The sequence below is a fragment of the Scardinius erythrophthalmus genome (genome assembly GCF_964197995.2).
Source record: "Scardinius erythrophthalmus genome assembly, chromosome: 1".
Lineage (NCBI taxonomy): Eukaryota > Metazoa > Chordata > Actinopteri > Cypriniformes > Leuciscidae > Scardinius > Scardinius erythrophthalmus.
The window spans coordinates 53,153,349-53,175,610 of NC_138221.1; the positions used below are offsets into that span (position 1 = coordinate 53,153,349).

General features: G+C 38.6%; 1 protein-coding gene across 1 annotated transcript in view; it reads left to right on the top strand.

Annotated features, from left to right (window-relative positions):
- Positions 1–403: 403 nt before the first annotated feature.
- hdac5 (histone deacetylase 5) overlaps positions 404–22,262 on the top strand; it is a 73,884-nt gene continuing 52,025 nt past the window's right edge. Inside the window, exons 1-2 of the mRNA XM_081378784.1 lie at positions 404–597; positions 15,635–15,861. Coding sequence (XP_081234910.1) covers positions 15,840–15,861 — 22 coding nt within the window. The 5' untranslated portion in view covers positions 404–597; positions 15,635–15,839. The remainder of the gene's footprint in view (positions 598–15,634; positions 15,862–22,262) is intronic.

Here is a 22,262-nt window from a genome sequence, read left to right on the forward strand (position 1 = left end):
GATTAAAATAAATTAATCATATTTGTGGGTCCATGGCATCTAAAAGATTGAAAAGTCCTGGCATATAGCACCTTAACACCTAAGAAATGTTGTAAGTGTTGTAACGTCCTCGCTCGCCCACCACATTCTCCCCACGCATCACATACAGTACTCCTTAACCTACCCAAAGGGGGCGCCCTCCTCTCTAAAACCAGTTTAGTTCCTGTTCAAATATAGGCTATGCATATTTAAAACAAAGAACACTCCTGGTAAACATAGACCATGCTTTGTTGCAAACTCAGACACACAGACATAATTAACAGCGGTATTCACATCGGCATCTTTGAGACCCGCGAGACCCGCTCTGCGGGTTGTAATCTGTCGTGTCGCGCGCTATTTTTAGAACCCACAGCCGTGGTCACGTGACCGTCGAGAGCACGTCATTAATGTTGTTGTTGGTGGAGAAGCTGCAAATATGGAGGAAAGAGAGTTGAGACAGGAAAAAAATTACTTTTCATGAACAGGGGAGGAAAATAGCTTTGCAAAAGTGATAAAGTGGAAGACAGACGCTGAAATAAGAAGGGCTGTGACGGCGCCCGGAACGACAACAAGTATCAGGTAAAGTAGAAAGAAACATAGGCTACATTATCTGATAGTGATGGTTTATGTTCTGTCCTTTCCCTCCTGGATTTGACACCCACCGAAAGGCAACGGTCTTGCCCGCAGGGAAACGCATTATGTTGACAGCGGATGTATTCTTTATTGCATTTAGTCAGCTTTAGACCTTTTGCACATTGGCGAATTCGTACACCGGACAGCCTTAAACAAACATCAAGAGTTTGTTTGATTTAACGTTAGTCCGAGTTCCTTCAAACTATCGCCATTTCTTTGCCCGTGGGAATCGCCTGACGGGATGAGTTAGATATTTTCATGACCATCAGTCTCCCAGTATAATATCTGAGCGTTTTAATACAGTCAGTTGAAGGTTGATCGGGTTGAACTCCAGTATAGCGCAGAAGATGATGTTCTCCTGAGCTGGAGGAGAAGCGATTATATCATATTCATCATGATCTTCTTTTATTGCGCAACGATGTATGAAAAAAAATAAAAATAGAATCGGTATTTACAGCCATACCGCAAGATTATGATGCCATTTTACAGTGAATAAATGATCTACGTCTTAAGTATTTTATTTAGCTATTAATGTATTCTGTTTTGGTTTCAACATAAGTTCTAGAATCTAGATAATGGCTATAAGCAAAATATGCTAAATTTATTTTCAGACAAAACGTCACCTGAAGTATTTTTATCAGAGAGAACATTCTGTACTATAGTAGAAGAGGTCATTTAATTCTAACGCTATCTATCTATCTATCTATCTATCTATCTATCTATCTATCTATCTATCTATCTATCTATCTATCTATCTATCTATCTATCTATCTATCTATCTATCTGTCTGTCTGTCTGTCTGTCTATCTACCTGTCTGTCTGCCTATCTATCTATCTATCTATCTATCTATCTATCTATCTATCTACCTGTCTATCTGTCTATCTATCTATCTATCTATCTGTCTGTCTGTCTGTCTGTCTGTCTGTCTGTCTATCTACCTGTCTGTCTGCCTATCTATCTATCTATCTATCTATCTATCTATCTATCTATCTATCTATCTATCTATCTACCTGTCTATCTGTCTATCTATCTATCTATCTATCTATCTATCTATCTATCTATCTACCTGTCTGTCTGTCTATCTATCTATCTATCTATCTATCTATCTATCTATCTATCTATCTATCTATCTATCTATCTATCTATCTATCTATCTATCTATCTACCTGTCTATCTATCTATCTATCTATCTATCTATCTATCTATCTATCTATCTATCTATCTATCTATCTATCTATCTATCTATCTGTCTGTCTGTCTGTCTGTCTGTCTGTCTGTCTGTCTGTCTGTCTGTCTATCTACCTGTCTGTCTGCCTATCTATCTATCTATCTATCTATCTATCTATCTATCTATCTACCTGTCTATCTGTCTATCTATCTATCTATCTATCTATCTATCTATCTATCTATCTATCTATCTATCTATCTATCTATCTATCTATCTATCTATCTATCTATCTGTCTGTCTGTCTATCTACCTGTCTGTCTGCCTATCTATCTATCTATCTATCTATCTATCTATCTACCTGTCTATCTGTCTATCTATCTATCTATCTATCTATCTATCTATCTATCTATCTATCTATCTATCTATCTATCTATCTATCTATCTATCTATCTATCTATCTATCTATCTATCTATCTATCTATCTATCTATCTACCTGTCTGTCTGTCTGTCTGTCTGTCTGTCTGTCTGTCTGTAATACCGTAATATTTGGCCTACAGTGACATTTCCAATAGTTACAACATGGTTATGTGACATTAAGTGTATTTCTCAGAGGTCAAGTCAAGGCTGTCCGCTGTTCACCGTTTTCGAGTGGGTTGACCGAGGACTCAAAGTAATCAAATCATTTCTCAGTTTTTTTTTTTGTTTTTTTTTCTCCTGGTTAACTCGTCAAATTAAGTCGCGACATCAACTGTCCCAGGAAATAGGCTGGTGTATCACTCATGCACCAAGATAAACATTTTTCTCTTGGCTACTGCAGGATGTGGCTCATTTGTTTTGATTTGTGTGAATGGAAGATGATGCCATTATAGCATTATTATTATTATGTTATGACTTCAAAATGGGTGTAACAATGAACACATCATTGTAGGTTAGTATTGCTAAGTGAGGTTCAATTATGTAACATTAATTAGGCTAGGTGAACCGCAACAAAAATAGTTTTAGTTGCACATTTAGAAGATTATTGACATAATGTTTTTTGTTTGTTTGTTTGTTTGTTTGTTTGTTTATTGAGTTTTATTTTTTTAAAGTCAATAAACACAAAAATACAAAGCAAAAAGCAACTATACAAATCTAGAACCCATCCCACCCCTGGTAGACTTCAAGAAAATAAAAAGAAATGTAGAAAAAATAAATAATTGACACAATATCAAAAGCAGCATGCCATAAATTCACAGTCTTAACCTTGGATCCATGCATACGAGAAGTTGAGAGTTCCATCGATGTAATGTCCAACAAAGACACTGTCCATGTTCGTCTGTCCATTGTGTGAGGAGGATTCCAGCGGTTAACTAACCTTTTTTTTTTTTTTTGCCGCTGTGAGAGCGGCTAACAGTAAATATCTTTGTTGAATGGATAAGGTAAGGTCCCTAAAATCATAAAAAAAAAAAATGGCATGGGGTCAAACAAATATCAGTGTCCAACAGATATGATAAGTCCTGTGAGAGCTGGGTCCAAAAAGGTGAGAGAGAGGGACAGTCCCAAAAGAAGTGCAAGTATGTGCCTAGAGATCCTTGAGAACAAAGATTACACTTGGGAGAGGAGGATAGATTCATGTAGAAACGTTTCAGAGGAGTCAAGTAAACCCTATGTAGTAATTTCCAGTGTATCATTTGATGATTGGGGTTCTTTGAAGACAGCTTAAACATCCTCCATACCTGATCCGAAATAAAACATGCACATCTTCATTAAGATCCTTGGCCCAAACAGTTGTAATAGATAAGGGTTTGTGTGAATGCTCAAGAAGATACAGCTGATAGTGGATATTATTATGACCGTGCTCAAGGATACAAGCACAATCTGCCTTAGTCACGTTTACTAGTGCCATTAGTTATTTCCAGGAAATGTTTTTTGCTAAAAATGAGTTGTGCCCCCTGATAACATTGCTGTTTTCACACACTGTTTGCACTGTTTTAGATTTATGCAGATCACAAACTGACCCAAATTCACTCACAAAATATCTGCTGAATATTTCTTCCAAACCTGTGATTCGGTTATGAGTGCTTTATGTGGGCTTGAATAGCACAGGGTTGATCGTTCCAGCCAAATAATTGGATGAATAAGGTGCAATTTACAAACTAGAAGCATAATCTAGGTGTCAGTACAGCAGTAGTCTATGAGCAGAGAAGAAATGGAGAACAAGACAGTGGTTTCTGAAGTAAAGGATGTCCTTGTATTCTCTTATACATCACCTTTGACTTGATTATACAATACAGATTCAAGATAATGTCCATAGGATTAGATTAGGATTACTTTCCTGTTTATTTGCCCAATATATTTGCACTATAAGTGACCACAGATGCATTAAAAGGTTATTAAAAATTGCATAACAGTTATAATTTGGTAGTTTTTATTCAATTGCATTTGGTCTTATCTTACAGTATGCCTAGTTTTGTCTATTTTTGGCTGTTTGCTCGTGGTTTGTTTTGATTGGCTCAATCTGACAGGCTATTGGACTTTGATCCGCTCTTTCAGAGAAGCTGAGTTTCACATTGCTTGTAGTAAATGTAAAGTAATTGCACTTCAGAGGTGGACAGATACTTAGTACTTTCTGTTTTCAAAGTAGGTCAATAAAATGTGCCTAAAACATTTAGTTTAATTTTTGCACTGGACATCTGTAGTTTTTCCAATTGTGTCTGTGCGTGAAACTTGTTCCACTTCTTTGGTTGCCTCGTGCCTCACCTACACGTCCACGTTCACGTTCACACCCTCACCTTTACGACGTGGTTTGTCAGAATGGAATGCAGAATTCTGGTCTGTTTTGCGTTCTAAATGAAGGGCATGATGAGTCCTAGTAATTAATAGATCTGAACCTCTGCACCACCCACAGCCACACCAGGCTCCTTTAGCCGCTTAACAATATGAGCATAACCCCTCTGAGCCAGAAGGTGAGTGTGGAATGTAGGAGTGTGAAAATCCGAAAATATTTTGATGCGTTGAAAACAGATGTTGCCGTGGTTACGCTACACGGATGACCTGTACCCTCTTTCATGATCCTGTCCGCTCGGAGGTGTCCAACAACTCCCTTTCAGGATTTCAGCAGACTGTTGAGTTTATAAACATTTATGTTTGAGGTACATTTTTGGGGGCTTTAGTGTTGGGAAATCCACTTTCTCTTCCATAATTTGTGCAGATGATTTTGTTTAAAAATCGCTCTGGACATTACAGGCTCAAAAGCAGTTGATTAAAGTGGCATATAATCAAGGTGTCACAAATTTGTCACAAATGACTGTACGTGATTTGTGAGCTTCCAGAACTTCTGATTGAGGCTGTGTGTGACCTCCTAATTGAACTCCAAATTGAACATAGAAATTAAAACAGTATAAATAACAAAAAAAAAAATAACAGTTTTTTCTTAGTCTCATTAAAGTCCACATGAAATCAAAATTGACCATATTTACTTTGTTTGCCTAAATTGATCGTTTTGTGGTGAACAATTCATCCATGCAAGTCAATCCACAAAAAAAAATGTTTTGGCTTTGTAATCTTTAATCAAAATCTGAAAATGCCCCTCCCCTCTGCATTGGAGGACCTTCGCTGATGACGTAGGTTTGAGGACTTGGGTTGGGAAACGCTTAACCACTCCCCTCAAACCGTTAGTCTGTTATGAGCAGAGATGGAGAGGAGGAGCGCTAGAGTAAAACCCTGCCCTCTGTTCAATATTCCTTTTCACTGGGAAATACGTCACAACACTGGAGAAAAGTCGTTTGCAACTTCCGGTTCACGCGGACTTTAAGTGCAAACAATAAGTGCAAGTGCAACCATAATCAGAGTACTCTCTCAGTATTCAAGTGCAAACAGATACCAGAACAGAGACCAGAGCCACACTACACAATCCAGAGATAGGTCTGATATTGGAAGGCAAGCTATTGTATGTTGCTGATTTGCGCCCATCGGGGAGCTCGTGTTTTGCTTTCACTTTAAAATTCCCGATCACACGTACTCTGTGCATTGGGACCTGAGCGCACATTCTGCAAGATAAGGCATTCATCAGACGCTAGGCTCTGTTGCGCAATGAATCATCCACCATCGTCACGCGATCAGTGAACTGTGATTCGTGCTGCACTGTGTGCGACTGCATCTCCTGCTGGATGAGCAGAGCAGAGCAGACGTTTACAGTACTTTACAATGGTTTTTATTTGTATAAAAACAGCAATACGACAGTGGAGTAATGTAATGTGAATGTAGCGGTGGCATATTCTATGCTAATTTCACCCTCAGGCTCCGTCATGGCAATATCGCGAGACAGCCTTTCTCTCGACGAGAACATTTTCACAATTTCAACATCATTTTAGTCTCGCGAGATCTCGTGCACTGCACACCCCTAGTATTTATCATTGAATCATTCATTCAAGAGATTTGTTTAGAAACGTTGATTCATCCAGTAATGAAACAAGTAAAGTATTGATGAGTGAGTCATTGAATCATTTTAAATAGACTGCAGAAATGAACATTTTGTCAGAACATCTTGTAAATCATATTATTTTGTTTAGTTGTCTGTTCAGAATCTTCATTTATCCAGAATGTAGCGGTGGAGATAAATCTAAATTTAGAGGATGATTGAATACAAAGCACCACATTATAATCAAGTAGTCAGTCGTTTATTTTAATTAGTTAGTTTCTTTTAATTGTGGTTAGGGTTTTAAGATGGTTGAATTATTAAGGTGATGTCAGACAATTAGTCTTTTTATTCATCATTCTTAATTGGTCACTCCCCCCCCCACACACACACAGTTCAGCCTCCCTCTGAACTTCTGTGTATGCAGTCAAACCTTTTGTGTGTTTGTCTGGAAGCGTTCTTGTCGGTTTCTCTGACGTCTGATTTCTTAGTAATGCTCTGGATTGTGTGGTGTTGCTCAACAGAGCTCTGTGTGAATCTGAATATCATTCTTTGTCAAAATGTAGTGAACTATTGGGTGAGTGAATAGCAGTCTTTTTGCGAACTGTGTCAGACAGCTTATTTTAGACATTACTGTTTTAATTTATACTGGTCTATATTTCAGCAGAATATTGAAAGGAATGGACCAAATTTCCCAATAGGCTTCTGACAGTTTTCTGGGTTTATATTTTTAATGGGTCTCTTATTCGGGGTGATTTGCGGTGAGTAGGCTATCCCACTGACCCTTAACTGCACAATTGTACCAATTTTGAGGGACATAAAGCCAGGTTATTATTTTTTTCTACCTCCACAAGATGCATTGGTTCATTGGTTTTTTATTTTGTACTTTTTTTTTTTTGCTCTGGGCATTACAGGTTCAAAAACAGCTGAGTAAAGTGCCATGTAATCAGTGAGTAATCTAGTGACTACATCAAAGGTTTGTTTCAGAAAAATGATGGTAACCGAACAGCTTACAATAGCCATTGACTTCTATAGCATGGAAAAAAAAAATACTATGGAAGTCAATGGCTACTGTCAACTGTCTGGTGGTTACCATCATTCTTCAAAATATCTTCTTCCATGTTCAGCCCGTGGTCTGGGGACAGTAGAAACAGTAGTAGACCGTAGTATTTCTCTATTTTCACTATTTTTTCTGATTATGTAATTAATTAATAGTTCTTTATTTTATTATTGTTTTATATTGAAAAGGACAGCATTATTATTTGTATTTATTTATTTCTATTATGTTAAAATTGACTAAATTTGGCATTTTATCACTGTTTCATTCTCTAACGAATGGTCGAAATCATACGATTTATCACTTTTTTATTACAATTTTATAGACAGTCATCAGTTGTATGATCTCTTGAGTTGTATTATGTTAATTGATCATTTATCAGTACTCAGTACATGGTAGACAGAAAAAGATACATTGTTGACTTCATAGTTAATATTTAGCAGAAAGTGCACTATTTTACAATAGTGATCGTATTGTGGCATCCAAAACGACTAGATCAGTGCTTGAAGTGTGTCATGCAGCCGTTGCTAAAGGGATAGGGAGATTCATTTGTCTTTGTGGATGTGAGCCACGCAGGATCCTGGAACACAGCGGGCAGAGACTCGAGGTCTGACGGAGGACACCACCGCTCTTGGGCGGCTGCCATACCTGACATGCTCCATGCTGCATGCTAATGACCAATTTCAGCTTTTCGTTTGACCGCACTGAAGCAGCAAGGACTCTGTAACCTTACCTAACTGCATACACCTGCTACTAAAAGTGTAAATATTATAGACATTATATGTTGTAGAATGTTATTAATGTGTTCATTGCATGATGACACATGACGTATTTGTTTAAATTAGTGTTAACTCTGGTGTTCATCTTTGAATTTGAAGGGCCTCCTTTAAAATCAAGTCAAACAAGCCTCTTGATCTCATCTCGGTAGAATGACACAAGGGCTTTTGTCTCTGCCGTCTCCAAGGTGAGCACTTCCTGGGTCACCAGGCAGCGTTCATCTGATTTCTTGTGGAACAGCTCACCCGTCACCCTGCAGTCGAACAGGCCGCTTATTCCCACCGGCCCGTCGCGTCTGTATGTTCGTCCCAGGGGAAGGTGAAGCGGCAGGGAGTGCGGCAGCACGCTAAATCTGTTGTACTATTTTAATCACTTGTCACTTGGATAATGCATCCAAAGTGCTCCAGCCAGCATTCAGAGGTGGTTAAAGGTTTTAAATACTGCAATTATTCTTGTGACTGCTTTCTGCCACAACTCCTTACAGTTTTTGTGTCACTTAAGGCACCCACACACTACAAGATAATCTGTCCAATTTTGGGCCCAATTCTCCCCTTCTGACATTCCATGTTACAGGTCTGCCAGGTTCCTGCACTACATTTCCCATCACTCTCCTCGGTTCATACCTGGACGTCATTTCTGATCACACACACCTGCACCTCATCATCACTACCAAGTGTTACGACGATCGGCCTAACTTCTCAGCAATCTATCTCCAATCTCCACTCCAGCGTCATTCTTCAGCGTCTTGTTTCCATTCTCCTCCGTGTGATTCTCCTAGTATCTCCGTGTCTCTAAGTCTCCAGCGATTCTGCATATCCTCCTTCCACATCTTCATCAATCCACCACCATCCCTGTAAGAAGACACATTCCTTTAACTGCCACCACACCACTCTCCAATCCAGCATTGCACTTCCCACTCACCTGCTTCCCGTTCACCAGCCCTGTTGTTGTCATTAAACTTCCTGTTTTCATTCTTCTCTGTCGCTCAAGTCTCATTCCGTAACATTCCTAGGCAAAGTCCTGATTATCTTGATGGTTCTACAGATTTTATCAGATTTTATTTGTATTTTACATGATGTTTTATTAACAAAGTTCAGGAGGAGCACATTCAGATAATCAAACCTAATTAGACACGAGTGGAGCACACTCAATCAACGAGTCAAGAGGTGTATATATACAGCAAACTTATCTCCGTTCGTTGACAGTTTAACAGCATCCCTCCACCACCCCATCTCCTCACTTCTAGTCCTAAATACTCTTACAACAACGGAGGGAGTACTCTGGGTTCGGGCAATAATTTCAAGCTCGGAGCCCTCCCCCCGGACAGCACGCCAAATACGCATAATTGTAACTCTGTTTAATTGATGTACGTGTGATCTCGTGAAAGTGTGTAATAGCTGTGTGTAAAAGGTCTACAAAGATTTAAAGATCAAAGTGCACGATAAATAGTTATTATCTCCCAAAAGAACCGCTGAAACGAGTCGTCGTCAGTAATTCCAGTCTTACATCTGTAACATTCATATGTAACAATGTAACAAATTTGCATAATGCCCTGGTTTTTATTGGCTGCCCGTGAACAACATCTACTTTGACCCGCCCTCAAATGCTGTAGCTGTGTTGTGTACTTGTCGAGAAGACACTTTTTTCTGTGCTGCAAAAGCATATTCTCTTTGTATACACTTCCAAAGGATTAGGATGTGAAGTGTCAGTGGTTAAAATTACCACGGCGATACAAAAGCAGTATAACCTTTTGACGATTGTTTCTCAAATCTCTGCGAGGTCAACATTATGAAGTGAGTTTGGAGTAAAAGCATATTATTAAATGTTGTCTTTTGTTGGACAAGAGGATCATAAATGCTTCTCATGTTTGGAAAGATGTTTGACGTGGGTTTGTTTTTTCAAATGCACGTTATAAGTGACTCAAACTCACAGTGCTTTCAGATGGAGCAGCGTTTACAGAGCCGTACATCAACGACAAGCTGCGCATAAAAAATAATTGCAGCCATTGCAATTTCAAAATCGCGATAAGCCAAAACGGTTTAAGTGCGATTAAATGGAAATTGCGATTAATTGTGCAGCCCTACTGCTAATCCACTGTAGGCCTACTATTACCTAAGATTGTCTTTGTTAATGCAGGTTTGTCTATTGTTCTTGCTACTTTGAGTAACGATAAAAGGCTGGAACAAGATTTGTTTTACAAACTGTAATGTTACATCAGTCATTCACGTTAGTGCTCGGCTAACATATGCACCACTATAAATTAGACATTTACACATCAGTTTGTTGATAGACATGCTCTTGTTAATGCTAATGGTGAGGAATTACAGTTGCAACATCTCATAATGTACATAAAACCGAGTAGCGCATCAGAAACATCTTGCTCAAATCATCCTTGCGATGGATTTGGGTTGAATAACTAGCCTAGTTCTTCCAATGTTTCATCATCGGACCTGCGCTTTGATATGGTAAAATCGACTTCATCGTTACCATCTTTACAGTGTGTACAATCGCTGAGGACTCAGGAAGCCTCCGGAGCTGAAGTCCAGTTATGGTAATGGAGTTTAGTTTCTGACATGCCCTGTAAGCAGTAGACCAATCATAACAGACTGGGCCGTCTGACCAATCAGAGCAGAGTAGGCTCTCGGAAAGGAGGGTTTTAAAGAGACACAATCTTCGAACAAGTTGTTTTAGTGTCTTTGAGAAATGAGGTGATGTGAAATGTATATTATGAGAACATGAAAGAAAATTATAATTTTTTTGGACATTTGAGGCATGTATACTTTTTGAATCAAAAACAATGTAGCCTGAATCCTGAAATTAATACTTAATGAGTCATGAGACATTCTCTTAGGTGTTCTCTTAGATTCGTTTGACTAGTGTGATCGTTCCGTACCGTTCCCGGGCGTGGTTCGTTTAACCGTCCCTGGCCCGCTTGGGAGAGGTGAGCCAGAGCGCGGTTCAGTTGGGCTCAGGCTCGGTACGCATGTAGTGTGAGCGCTATCTGCACCGGAGCACGGAACAGTGCTCTACTGTCATCATTACGACAGCAAACATCTTCAGTCGCTGGACAATCACGCAGCCATGCCTAGTATGTGTACACCCTTCACCCAGTTTATTTTTCATTGACTACTGGTATGCCATTCTTGGGTTTATCTCCCCCAAAAGTGTAAACATCGAGCCCCCGGGCACCATCAAAACATGAGAGGTCTGCTCAGATCCGTCAATCTCTTTCCTTCCTATGTGTTTGTTGGGGGCGTGGCTACTGTAGCAGACGGAGGCAGAGGGTGTTTAGCCGGTTAGATGAAGACTGACGCATTACATGGGAAAAGACATTCAGCTTTGATTACAGAAGTGCAAGCAAAAATTCGCTGCATTTCGACCTTCAAAGATTATACAGGTCATGAACAATTCAAAGAGAACAGGGCATTGCTATGCTACATGCTACAATGGACGCTTCAATATAACATCATCATGTAACCTTTCAGAAAGACAAATGTTTCTTATATATGGTTTATATGATTTACTTTATTTACTTTATTGTGTCCAATGTAGGCACCTCAAACAGCTGTGGCGCTTCATGTCAAAAATGCGCCCGGTGCAGATACTTTATATTGGTTTTATTATAAGCGACACACTTGCGTTCGCTCTAGACAGAGTGTTAGCTGCTCAGTTGCTAACACATGAAACAACACAGCAAAGTATTCCTAATATGTTGGACCTTTTATTGAAAGTAGCCTACTTTAACCTGTTGAGTCATGGCTTCACAAGCACCTGTAAGATCTGTGAGGTTTGAGTTAAGGGAGGCGCAATGCGCGAAAGATGCGTTTGCAGAACATGCTTTATTTTTGTAGTTCTGCTAAGTGCCTCTAGTGTTGCAGAAAATTGCATGCCTTTATTTAATAGTTCAATAAGAAAAATAATCCTAAATAACCATACCTAATCTAGAAAAACAGACTCTAGGTAGGAGCATTTTGCTAAATATATGCACTATATTATATATTTCAGAATTGCAAGCATTGATTCGAAAATCGAATTGCGAAATTTGTGTCAACCCAGCCCCATGAGATACTGTGTTTCGGCCTAAAAAAGCACTTCAAAAATGACAAGATGACTCCCCAAAATGAGTCAACAAACACAATATGAGTGTAATAATTGTAGTGCCGGTTAGTGTGTGAAATGAACTGGAGCTGTGCTTTCAGTAGTTTGATTTTTGAAAATCTGCACTTTTGTTCTTGATGCTTAAAATGAAGGGTTTTTATGCTTATATTGGTTAAATAAGGTTAGCCTTTATGAAGTGTGCCTTGATGCTTTACCGATTAGTCTTGGGTTAGCTTCACCATTTTGTGACACTGATTGTAAAATTAGTGGACCTTAATGGTCTGGAAACCTTCATTCAGAGAAATGTGGGAAGCTTTAACATCAAGCACGGACACTAATCAACACATCTCCACCCCCATGCTATTCACACCCTTGTTGAGTGACTGATGCCTTCTCATATTCTCAGCCTCAAAGAAAGAGAGCTAAGCACCTCAGAAAGGATGATTCTCTTAAGCGAGCCAGTGTTAAAACTCTCATCAAATGTCCCATCCTTTTAAAGAGTATTAAATGCTGATCAGCACTCTGGCACGAAGCCTGACCACTTGTACGAGAGAGAGAGAGAGAGAGAGAGAGAGAGAGAGAGAGAGAGAGAGAGAGAGAGAGAGAGAGAGAGAGAGAGAGAGAGAGAGAGAGAGAGAGAGAGAGAGAGAGAGAGAGAGAGAGAGAGAGAGAGAGAGACATAGAGGAGTGACAAAGATTTGGACAGGAGGAGCTTTCAGCTCTTCCATTAAATCCCTGACAGAGCTTTAGAGACCAGCTTCAGCCTCTTTAGTCAATACAGGGCTTTCCAGGAACTGTACCAGCATGTTAGTGCCCCACAAGGCCCTGGGACATGTCAGAGCTGGCTGTGGCCAAAGAAAAGAACAAGCCTTTCAGAATGACAGAAGAAACAATCCATATTGGTCCATAGTTTTATTAGCAGACCATGGTAGAAAATACTCAGGCTTTCTGTAATGAAACTTGATTTCTATGGTTTCATGAGGTAATGTAAGTGGTGCTTATGCTACAAACAATTTAATGAAAGCGCCGATGGGACTGGAAAGATCTGCATGTCTGTCATGGTGCAAAATCGGCCAAGACATGCCTTTTTTTTGGTTGTAAATAATGCAAGTACTAGGGATGTCCCTTTTTAGCAGATTTTTTAACTGATCAGTCTCGGCCCGATCCTTTATTTTACGTCATCCGTCATGCAGGTGCCAACCGCCATTGAAAGGAAAGCAAATGTGGGGTGCCCGAGAACCAATGAGGTCTGTTCAAGCACATCACATGCACGTTCAAGCTTCCATGTTTAACATATTTGATGTGAACCTTTGTAACAAATCACTCGAAAGTAATTTATTTACTATTTACTATTATCTGCCGTCAGACGATATGAGACGTCATTGTCATAATGCGTTGCTATGGGTTGCGTCTTGCTTTGGACTTGACTGACAGACTGACATTCTGACGCCACAAGCTTCATGCATTCTATAGATACACACACAGATCTATATATACTTTTTTTCTTTTTGTTGCAATTATTCTGCTTATAGGCCTACAAATATAATTACTCGAGTAATTGTTATATTGGAAGTGCATGATAGATGATTTTACATTTCAGCCCCTGAGACATTGGATTGATTTTAAAACTTTATTGTACTTGAAGTGTGCTCAAACCACTAGGAAAATACAGGTATCGGATAGGGACTCGGTGTAAGCAGATACTCAATATTCAATGACTCGGATAGGGCGCACATTTAAACAATTGAATTTAGTTTTCAGTAATTTTATTTTTAAGTTCATTAGACACAATTTAAATTGATATTTAATATATCATTTATTTTTTCATTTAATTCATTCATTTAATATTGTTGATGCATCCCTAGATTTTAGTAGAAAAAAACATTGATTTAAATACATAAATATAAGAAAGTATTTGTAGATTGAAGCTATTTGGTTAACTTAACCAATATACACCTCCATGCAAAACTGCAACCATTCTTGATTGTGTTCTATTCTCTATACATAATTCATTGTTTATATGTTTTTAAAAAGCAGTGCTTTGCTAATATTTATTTGCATTGTGTCCATTCCAACTGTTTAGGCTATTACTTGATTCTCAGTCGTTGATGACTTGATTTTTCTCTTATTTCATTGGTGAGCATCAACACGATTGCAGGTTGTTAAACTTGAGAAACACACAGATCTAAAGAACAGTCCTGTAGACCTTCATTATGTTGAGCCACAACATAATGAAATGCTCATAAATTGGGGATTTGCAGTTTGAGATTAACGGTTTGAGATTAGCAGTCGAAACATTACACTCAAGAAATCCAGCTACCATAAAGTCCTGGCCCCAAGTTCAAATTACTTTATAAGTGCGTCAAAGCAAAACAACAAGACTATTTCCGACATTTATCAGTTACTCATTACGGTTTATTGGCTCTGAGCTGAAAACACAAATGTGTTCGTACATATATTGATTAATTTAGAGATGCAAGTAGGCACCTGGAACTCTGTTGTTCAGTCAATAATTCAAGAAAACTGATTGATTGATTGATTGATTGATTGATTGATTGATTGATTGATTGAACTATTCCATTCCAAAGGAAGTGTGCTATGGTCACACTGGGTCATTAGACAAATCGCACTGTCGGAGGACAGCCAGACTTTACTTGCATGATTCAACCAGCAGGTGAGGCTACCGTCTCAGTGCATGCAAGGCAACTCGAAGCGTGTCATCTTTTCAGTGCAGTGCTGCAGTTTTACCAATAATTTAATGCAATTAGTCTGTGCATATTGTTCAAAAGTATCTGGCGTATTTGTCCAAAAAGGCACCTGGTGTGCACAGAAAAGTTTTTGACCTATTTTCAGTTTTTTTTTATATTAATATTTCATGTTGGTGTGTTGATTTGCATAAGAATGTGTGTTTCAGAAACTCGAATGCTTTGTGATGGATAACATTATCTACTTGAATACTGAACAGACCTGAGGCTCAGGAAGTGTGGGCCAGTGTTTTAATAATCACTAAAACTAGACGGTCGAGAACCTCTCTATTCTTTGCTTGGGGCCAGGCTCATGGTAGAATGAAAGGCAGCGTGGGTAATGTGCTATCCTGCTGCGTATCCAGTCGCTGCTAGGCAGCGTGGGTATTGTAGTGCGTCTCCACTGACTTAGAGGCAGGGTGAGTCATCCATTAACATCCTCTGGTTCTGTTTTGTAAGCAGCAAACATACAACTCTGTTATGAGCACAACATTCTGACACAGGCATTAATGACTCTTACAAACCCCGTTAATATGCAGCTAGGGGACTTTATTCACTCTTTAAAAAACAAATGAGCTGTTTTGCTTTATATTATCATTTATTAATGTTTTTGCTTTTCAGACAGGTCACAGCCACAATCTACTGTAATTTTGAGGAGGGTATTTTGCATTGTATTTTTGGGCTTGAAGGATGTCAGTGGTCTCGGTTTCATTAACGTCAGTGTGTTTGCATCTGTTGCAGTGAGGGTGTTCAGCTGGCACCAGCGGCCATCACAGCCCACCCCGTGAGGGTTACGGTCATGGATGACACCGAAGACCCCCTTTAGAACTCGCCGTCTTGTGGCATCTTGCCTCTGAACCAGAGGTTGCACACAGGTTTATCCAAAAAGCATCTTTGCCTGCTACTTGGAGAACTTTAGAGGCAGAGAAGATCAGTGGCGTCATCCATGAATTCACCAAACACACCTGGTAAGAGTTTTTACTTATTCATTCATGTTGCACCCTGAAACATTGATGTTTGCTAATAGAAGATTTTATCTCAGTTGATAATTCTTCCAAGTATCAGATGTTTTAAACATCCATGTTTTTAAGATCCAATTTTTAGTATGAATAATTTATATTATACATATAAAATATTAGTCTAAAATATTATTTGAAAGATAGGCCTATTTGGTTTCTATTAAGTTACATTATTATGTTTAATTTTTCTACTCATACTAGTATTGTTTATTTTGCGGTCCCCTGGGGATCCCCAGACCCCAGTTTGAAAACCCCTTGACTACAAGACTTTTGCCTAGATATTTGCCCCCCGTTTGCAGTCTGGAAGAGTCGACACTAGTTGCTGAAAGTCAGAGCCAGTCTGCGCATTTTCAGTAGTTGGAGTTCTTCATTTGACAGAAAAATGCTTAGTGTACGATAGGCACAGACTCAGTTTTTTTTTTTTTTTTTTTTCAGACTTTGATTCCATCCAAATATCAAACATGTCTGATATTTTGTAGTGATTTTAAAACACATATTGTATTCATTTGTCGTGTGTCTCCTAGCAGCGAGGCACAAGTTTCTGTGCGAGTTTGTTGTGTTTGGAAGAACTTGAAAGTCTTGTAGTGTGTGATTCTCAATCATTTATTGTATTTTTGTCTTTTTGTCTGTAATGTATTACAAAGTCGGTAAGTGTATGATGTCTGGTGTTTTAAAATATGTTTAGATTTGAAAAGTAATGTATTGCATTCCAGCCTTAAATTCCATTCCGCAAAAATTCTCCAGATTTATCCCTTCAGAATCAGCTCAGAAGTCTTCAGATTCCATCTGGGCCTCCAAAGAAGAGCTGCAGTACATGAACGTTTGCTTTTTCTGATATTGGTGACACTGCTCACCATGGTTGGACTTGCACTCGTTTGCTTTTTGTTCAGCAACCTTAGTCACAGATTTTTTTGTGGTGCTTTTCCTTACATGACCTGTGAGAATAGAAGTTTTTTGTTGTTGTTGTTGATTGACTATGGCTACAATGTTTTTCCTAGCAAAATGGTTTTGTTTGTGCATACTAAACATCAAGTAACTTATTAAATTAAAGAGGCAAACTGGCTTATACAGTGCTGGTCAGAATTATTTGCCCCCTTGGTAAATATTCAAAGATGGCTGTAAAAATAAATCTGCATTGTTTATCCTTTTGATATTTTATAAAAAAAATGAGCAAAAATGTAACCTTTCATTGAAGTAAAATAATTTAAAGTGGGGGAAAATCACATTATGAAATAAATGTTTTTCTCCAAAACACATTGGGAACAATTATTTGCCCCCTTTTATTAAATACTTTTTGCAATCTCATTTTTCCAAGAAAACAGCTCTGAGTTTTCTCCAATAATGCATGATGAGTTTGGAGAACACCTGACAAGAAATCAGAGACCATTCCTCCATACAGAATCTCTCCAGATCCTTGTTGGCGCTTCTTCTCTTCAGTTCAGCCCACTCATTTTCTATAGGGTTCAGGTCTGGGGACTGGGATGGCCATTGCAGATGCTTGGTTTTGTGCTCAGTGACCCATTTTTGTTTTGATTTTGATGTTTGTTTTTGGATCACTGTCCTGTTGGAAGATCCAAACATGGCCCATTATAAGATTTCTAGCAGAGGTTGTCAGGTTGTGATTTTTTTTATCTGTGTGTATTTGATCGAATCCATGATGCCATGTATCTGAACTAGATGTCCAGGACCTCTGGCAGAAACTTAGGCCCACAGCATTAAAGATACAGGAGAGTATTTCATTTTACACATGGGGTACTTTTTTATCCCTGTATGAACCAAACTCATCTTAAGTGTTTGCTGCCGAAAAGCTCTTTTTTTGTTTTGTTTTATCTTTCCATTTTTGTTTTAACAAAATATCAAAAGGATAAACAATGCAGATTTATTTTTTTTACAGCCATCTTTGATCATTTTTACCAAGGAGGCAAATAATTCTGACCAGCACTGTATAGTGGCTATGACTTCCATTTCCGTTTCCATTTTGCACCAATTTCCCCGGACGTGATGATTTCATTCTTCTGAACACCTTATAGAACTGCCACTTTATTAGCAAATTGTCTGTCAGTATTATGTTTTTTTGACATTTTGCATCAGATAGATATTAGTTATAATCACTACTGTGTCAGTTGTGTGAAACTCTTTTAAGCATTATGCAAAATTAACTTTTGCATATAAATGTGTCTTTCCAGTGTGTGGACACAACCACCATACAATGAAAAAAATCCATTCTCTCCTTTATTTTTTATTCTCAAAAAGCCTAAACACTTTCAATAATCAAGCCGTTTGGATTTTCTGAGCAATATGACGTCATATTGCTCAGGCTCCCCCCACGACCGCTGACGGACTGTCCCGTATTAGCATATTTCTGCCATTTGTATACTGTCAGCCAAGGCAGCACTTTACGTGTCTTGTGTTGACATCCACAAGAGGGGTGGGGTGAGCAGCTGTTGCTCATTATCATTTAAAGAGACATGCACCGAAACAGGTCGCTGTGAACAGAGCTGTTTTTGACGAGGTAAAAACGGTGTTGTTTTACACAACCATTGAGAAACGAACATGAAGACCGTAAAGAATCATACCAACTTGTGGAAAATGGGCATCCGATGACCCCTTTAAACTAAAACTGTGAATATCCCTGGTTCATAAAATGTGGTGGTGATGTTTTAAAATCTGCACTGTAATTGGTGACAAAGCAGAAATTGAATCTGTTAATCTATTTGGAAACTAATGATTAACTTAGTTTTATTCAAAGGTATTTGTTGTAGTAGTAGTTGTAGTAGTAGTGGTAATGCAACCTGACTCATAGCTGTAGCAATTACAGATCACGTTTCGAAGAACATTTTTTGTCTGTCAGTGGGCGAGTAACCCGTTGTTATGATTGTGTGCGTAATTGCGTGTAATTGTCTCGTCTCGGGTGAAGCTTAGCCAGATTTGTTGCTCAGGCAAACAAAACCTGTGGATTTTGTCCATCGTTCTTTATCTGTTGCCGTACCCTGCAGCTTTCTTCTCCTTCTCGCCCCTTTCTTTTCCCTCTTAATGCGCCTTTAATTCATACCTTCGGCCCTGTGCCCGCCCCCACTCTCTCCTCCCCAGCCTCTCCTCGCCTGGCTCTCTCTGACTCTCTGCCGTTTATAATTAGAACCGGTAACAACCTCTATTAACCCTCTGTCCCCCTCATGACGTCTTTGAATGTCACTGGATGCCGTGGCAACCTTCTACGCTTCGCCCCACTCCACATCAACACTGCCCAGAGGGCTCTTTGCTGATTGGCTTGTTTGCTCACTGTGATGCAAACTCATTGGTTCTTTTGTGTATGGTTTCTGTGTGTATGCCAATGTGATTGACATTTTATTGAGCGTTCGGCTCCAATGAAACCAGCTGAGGGAAGGTGCTCTTAATATTTAACTGCAGATGGAGTGTTTTTTGTGTGTGTGCAAGGTTTTGTGTTTCTGTATTGATGTGATTAGCTGATTTGTCATGATAGCTATTCAGCTAGCAGGTTTCAAGTCTTGTCCTTTCTTTTTCATCACATTGAGGAGTTTTACCATCTTCTCTCTTTGAGGTCCCATTGAATTTGAAAACAACTGTGAACAACAACAGTGGGATAAAGGACCGAATGTTTGAGTTTGGATTTTGAGAGCTCACACTGGCGCTACTATCATCAGTTACAGTACAACTTTTTGTGCCCCTGTTATTGATTGACTCTACAGGCAGATTCACTGCTTAATAGAACAACAGTTAGAAGTATTGCCATGAAAAGTATGTTGTCATGGGTTGAGTGGCTATAATGAGCGCACAACGAAGGAATATCACTTATAAAGTCTTTAATTATAAATCAAACCAGGAACATGCAGGAGATAACAGGAACAAAAATCATTCAAACATAACCACAATTACATAGACTATACCGGACAAAGAAACTGAGTGAACAGAGGGTTTAAATACACAGGGATAATTAATGTAACCAGAAATCAAAAACCATAGAGACACAGGCAAACAGGAACACAACCAAACCAACCAAACCAAAACTGAACACCTTACAATTATATTGTTGCCTTGGTATGGTGAATATGACAAAGTTGTAATCTGAAGTGTAGAGTGTGAAAAAATAAAAAAAATAAGACCAAGGTGGTTTGGCTAATTCAGTTAGGCTAATGACCAGGAAACATATTTTTGATAAAAAAAATGAAAAAGTTGTGAAATAGCTGTGATTTATTTTTGAATAAATACAGGTATTTTTTGGACATCTCTGTCTTGTATGTAGGGATGAGCAATATATCTGTACCGTGTATTCTTATCGTCCGAAATTAATTAGTTTAATCCATTTCTCATACTGTACATTATAATGTTGTGATGTCTAAATTACTTACAGGTTTTATATTTAAGTGATTTATGATTGATTATAGTTGTTAGATTTTTTTTTTATTTTTTATTTTTTTTATGCAAGCATAGAATTTTACTTTCAGCCATAACATTAAAATAATTATCGGATTATCAGTTCCAGAAATGTTATAGCATTGCATCCGCATCGCATCCCTACTTGTATCATATTATTGTTGTAATAACTTACGTACCTAAAATACCCCTTAAATTACAGTTAAATCACTGTAATGTTGTTCCACATCTTTTGGCATATTGCTTTTATTTGTAGAGCTGTCTGTCATAGAAGATTAGCCAAGCTCTCCAAGCTGAAATAATCAGCTAGCTTCATGTTAATCATCTCTAGATGCTTTTGATGTTTGTAGAGTATCAAAGGACCTTGCTTTGCTTGTCTGTGATTATGTCTAGTGAGCCTGGAGCTCCATGTGATCCAGCACATCCAAGCCCATCAAGGAGAAACAAGTGTCAATTCATTCAACCATGCAGTTAGGCCTTTTGTTCTCTTGGGGACATGTCGAACAGTTCTGTTCCCCCTATAAAAGGCCATTTCATCTGCTGAAGCCCTTCACCATAATGGGCTCCATGCTTCGCACCAGTCAAGTTCAGGGACACAAGTGTCAAACGTTGTACACTGCCACTTTGTGCTCATACTCTTTTGGTGGTCATTTGGTACAGCATGTCCATGTCTAGATTATGTCTTGCTGAATTAAATCAGTCATTTGTGATATCTAATGGTGTCTTTAATGGTGTTTTTAATGAAGTTATCACCAATAACACATAGGGATGCGTAAACACAAAGGGATGCTTAAATCGTCTGTTGTTCTTCTGCGCTTTTTCCTGTTGTAGCGGTTAGCAAACAGCGTTGCATTACCACGCACACCCCCTTCTGGATTGTAGTGTGGTTCACCTGTGAGTGACTGTATTCGTTGTCTGACTGCATGCGCCGAACCGTGACTTCCGTACCATGACTATTTGGGACGAACACATGTGGTTTTGGTTTGGTCGTATTTGGCCTAATAGCAAAATAGCGTGTTTTGATGTTATTCTGATTGTGTATAATCCATAATAATGAGAGATTTCTTATTAAACAGTATAAGTAATCGCTGTTATATCTGTTAAAAGAGTGCATCATGTGGAAAATTATATGTAAAATCTAGTATTTGTGTATAAACATCCTAAAATTTGTGCATTCACATACATAAAACAAAATTTATAGCCATAAACCAATATTGTTTTTTTTTACTGATTTTTTTTTTAATGTTTAAACTGTATCTTGGCTGATTTTTAACCGGCTTTGTATTGTTACAATGTCGGTAGTATATGTAAATTAACAATGTTTACTCATTTTCCGTGTTACCTGGATCGAGAAATTCACGTTTATTCGTCAGAAAAAGTTTGAAACTTTTAACAGCTCCGGGGCTTTCGTGAAAACTTCAGAATTTTCTTCAGCTTTTTTTTGTCCCCACCCACAGACAGTCGGATCGGCAGATGGTTATTAACAAAACAGTTATTGTAAGGGTAGGTCACTGAAAATTATATTGTACTTTGTCTACTCATTAAACAGCATTATGGTAAAAATGTAACACTATGGCAACAGCTTTCTTACCTGTACGCGACAGCATTTTTCTTCGGGCGGAACTGACAGTTATTTCCCGTCCATTTGGCCTAAAAAACTGTGTTCGTTGTCATCCAGTTTGAAATGTTAAAGGAGAACTCCGGTCAATTTTAACATTGAGCTAATTTTTTTGTACATTTGGAGTGCTGTCAATACAGAGAACAACGACAAAAATCGGTGTTGCCTACACCGAGTTATTCTATTTTTAAAATTTGCACCCTATTGACTTCAATGGGGCAAGTAGTAAGCCTGCTTTTTAGCCTCTTAACATCCTTGATGTGTCATTACAAGTGCACAGAAAATGTGAGTGATTCCTTCCGAGTGAACACGGGTGAATCTGACTGCAGTAGATGTTAGA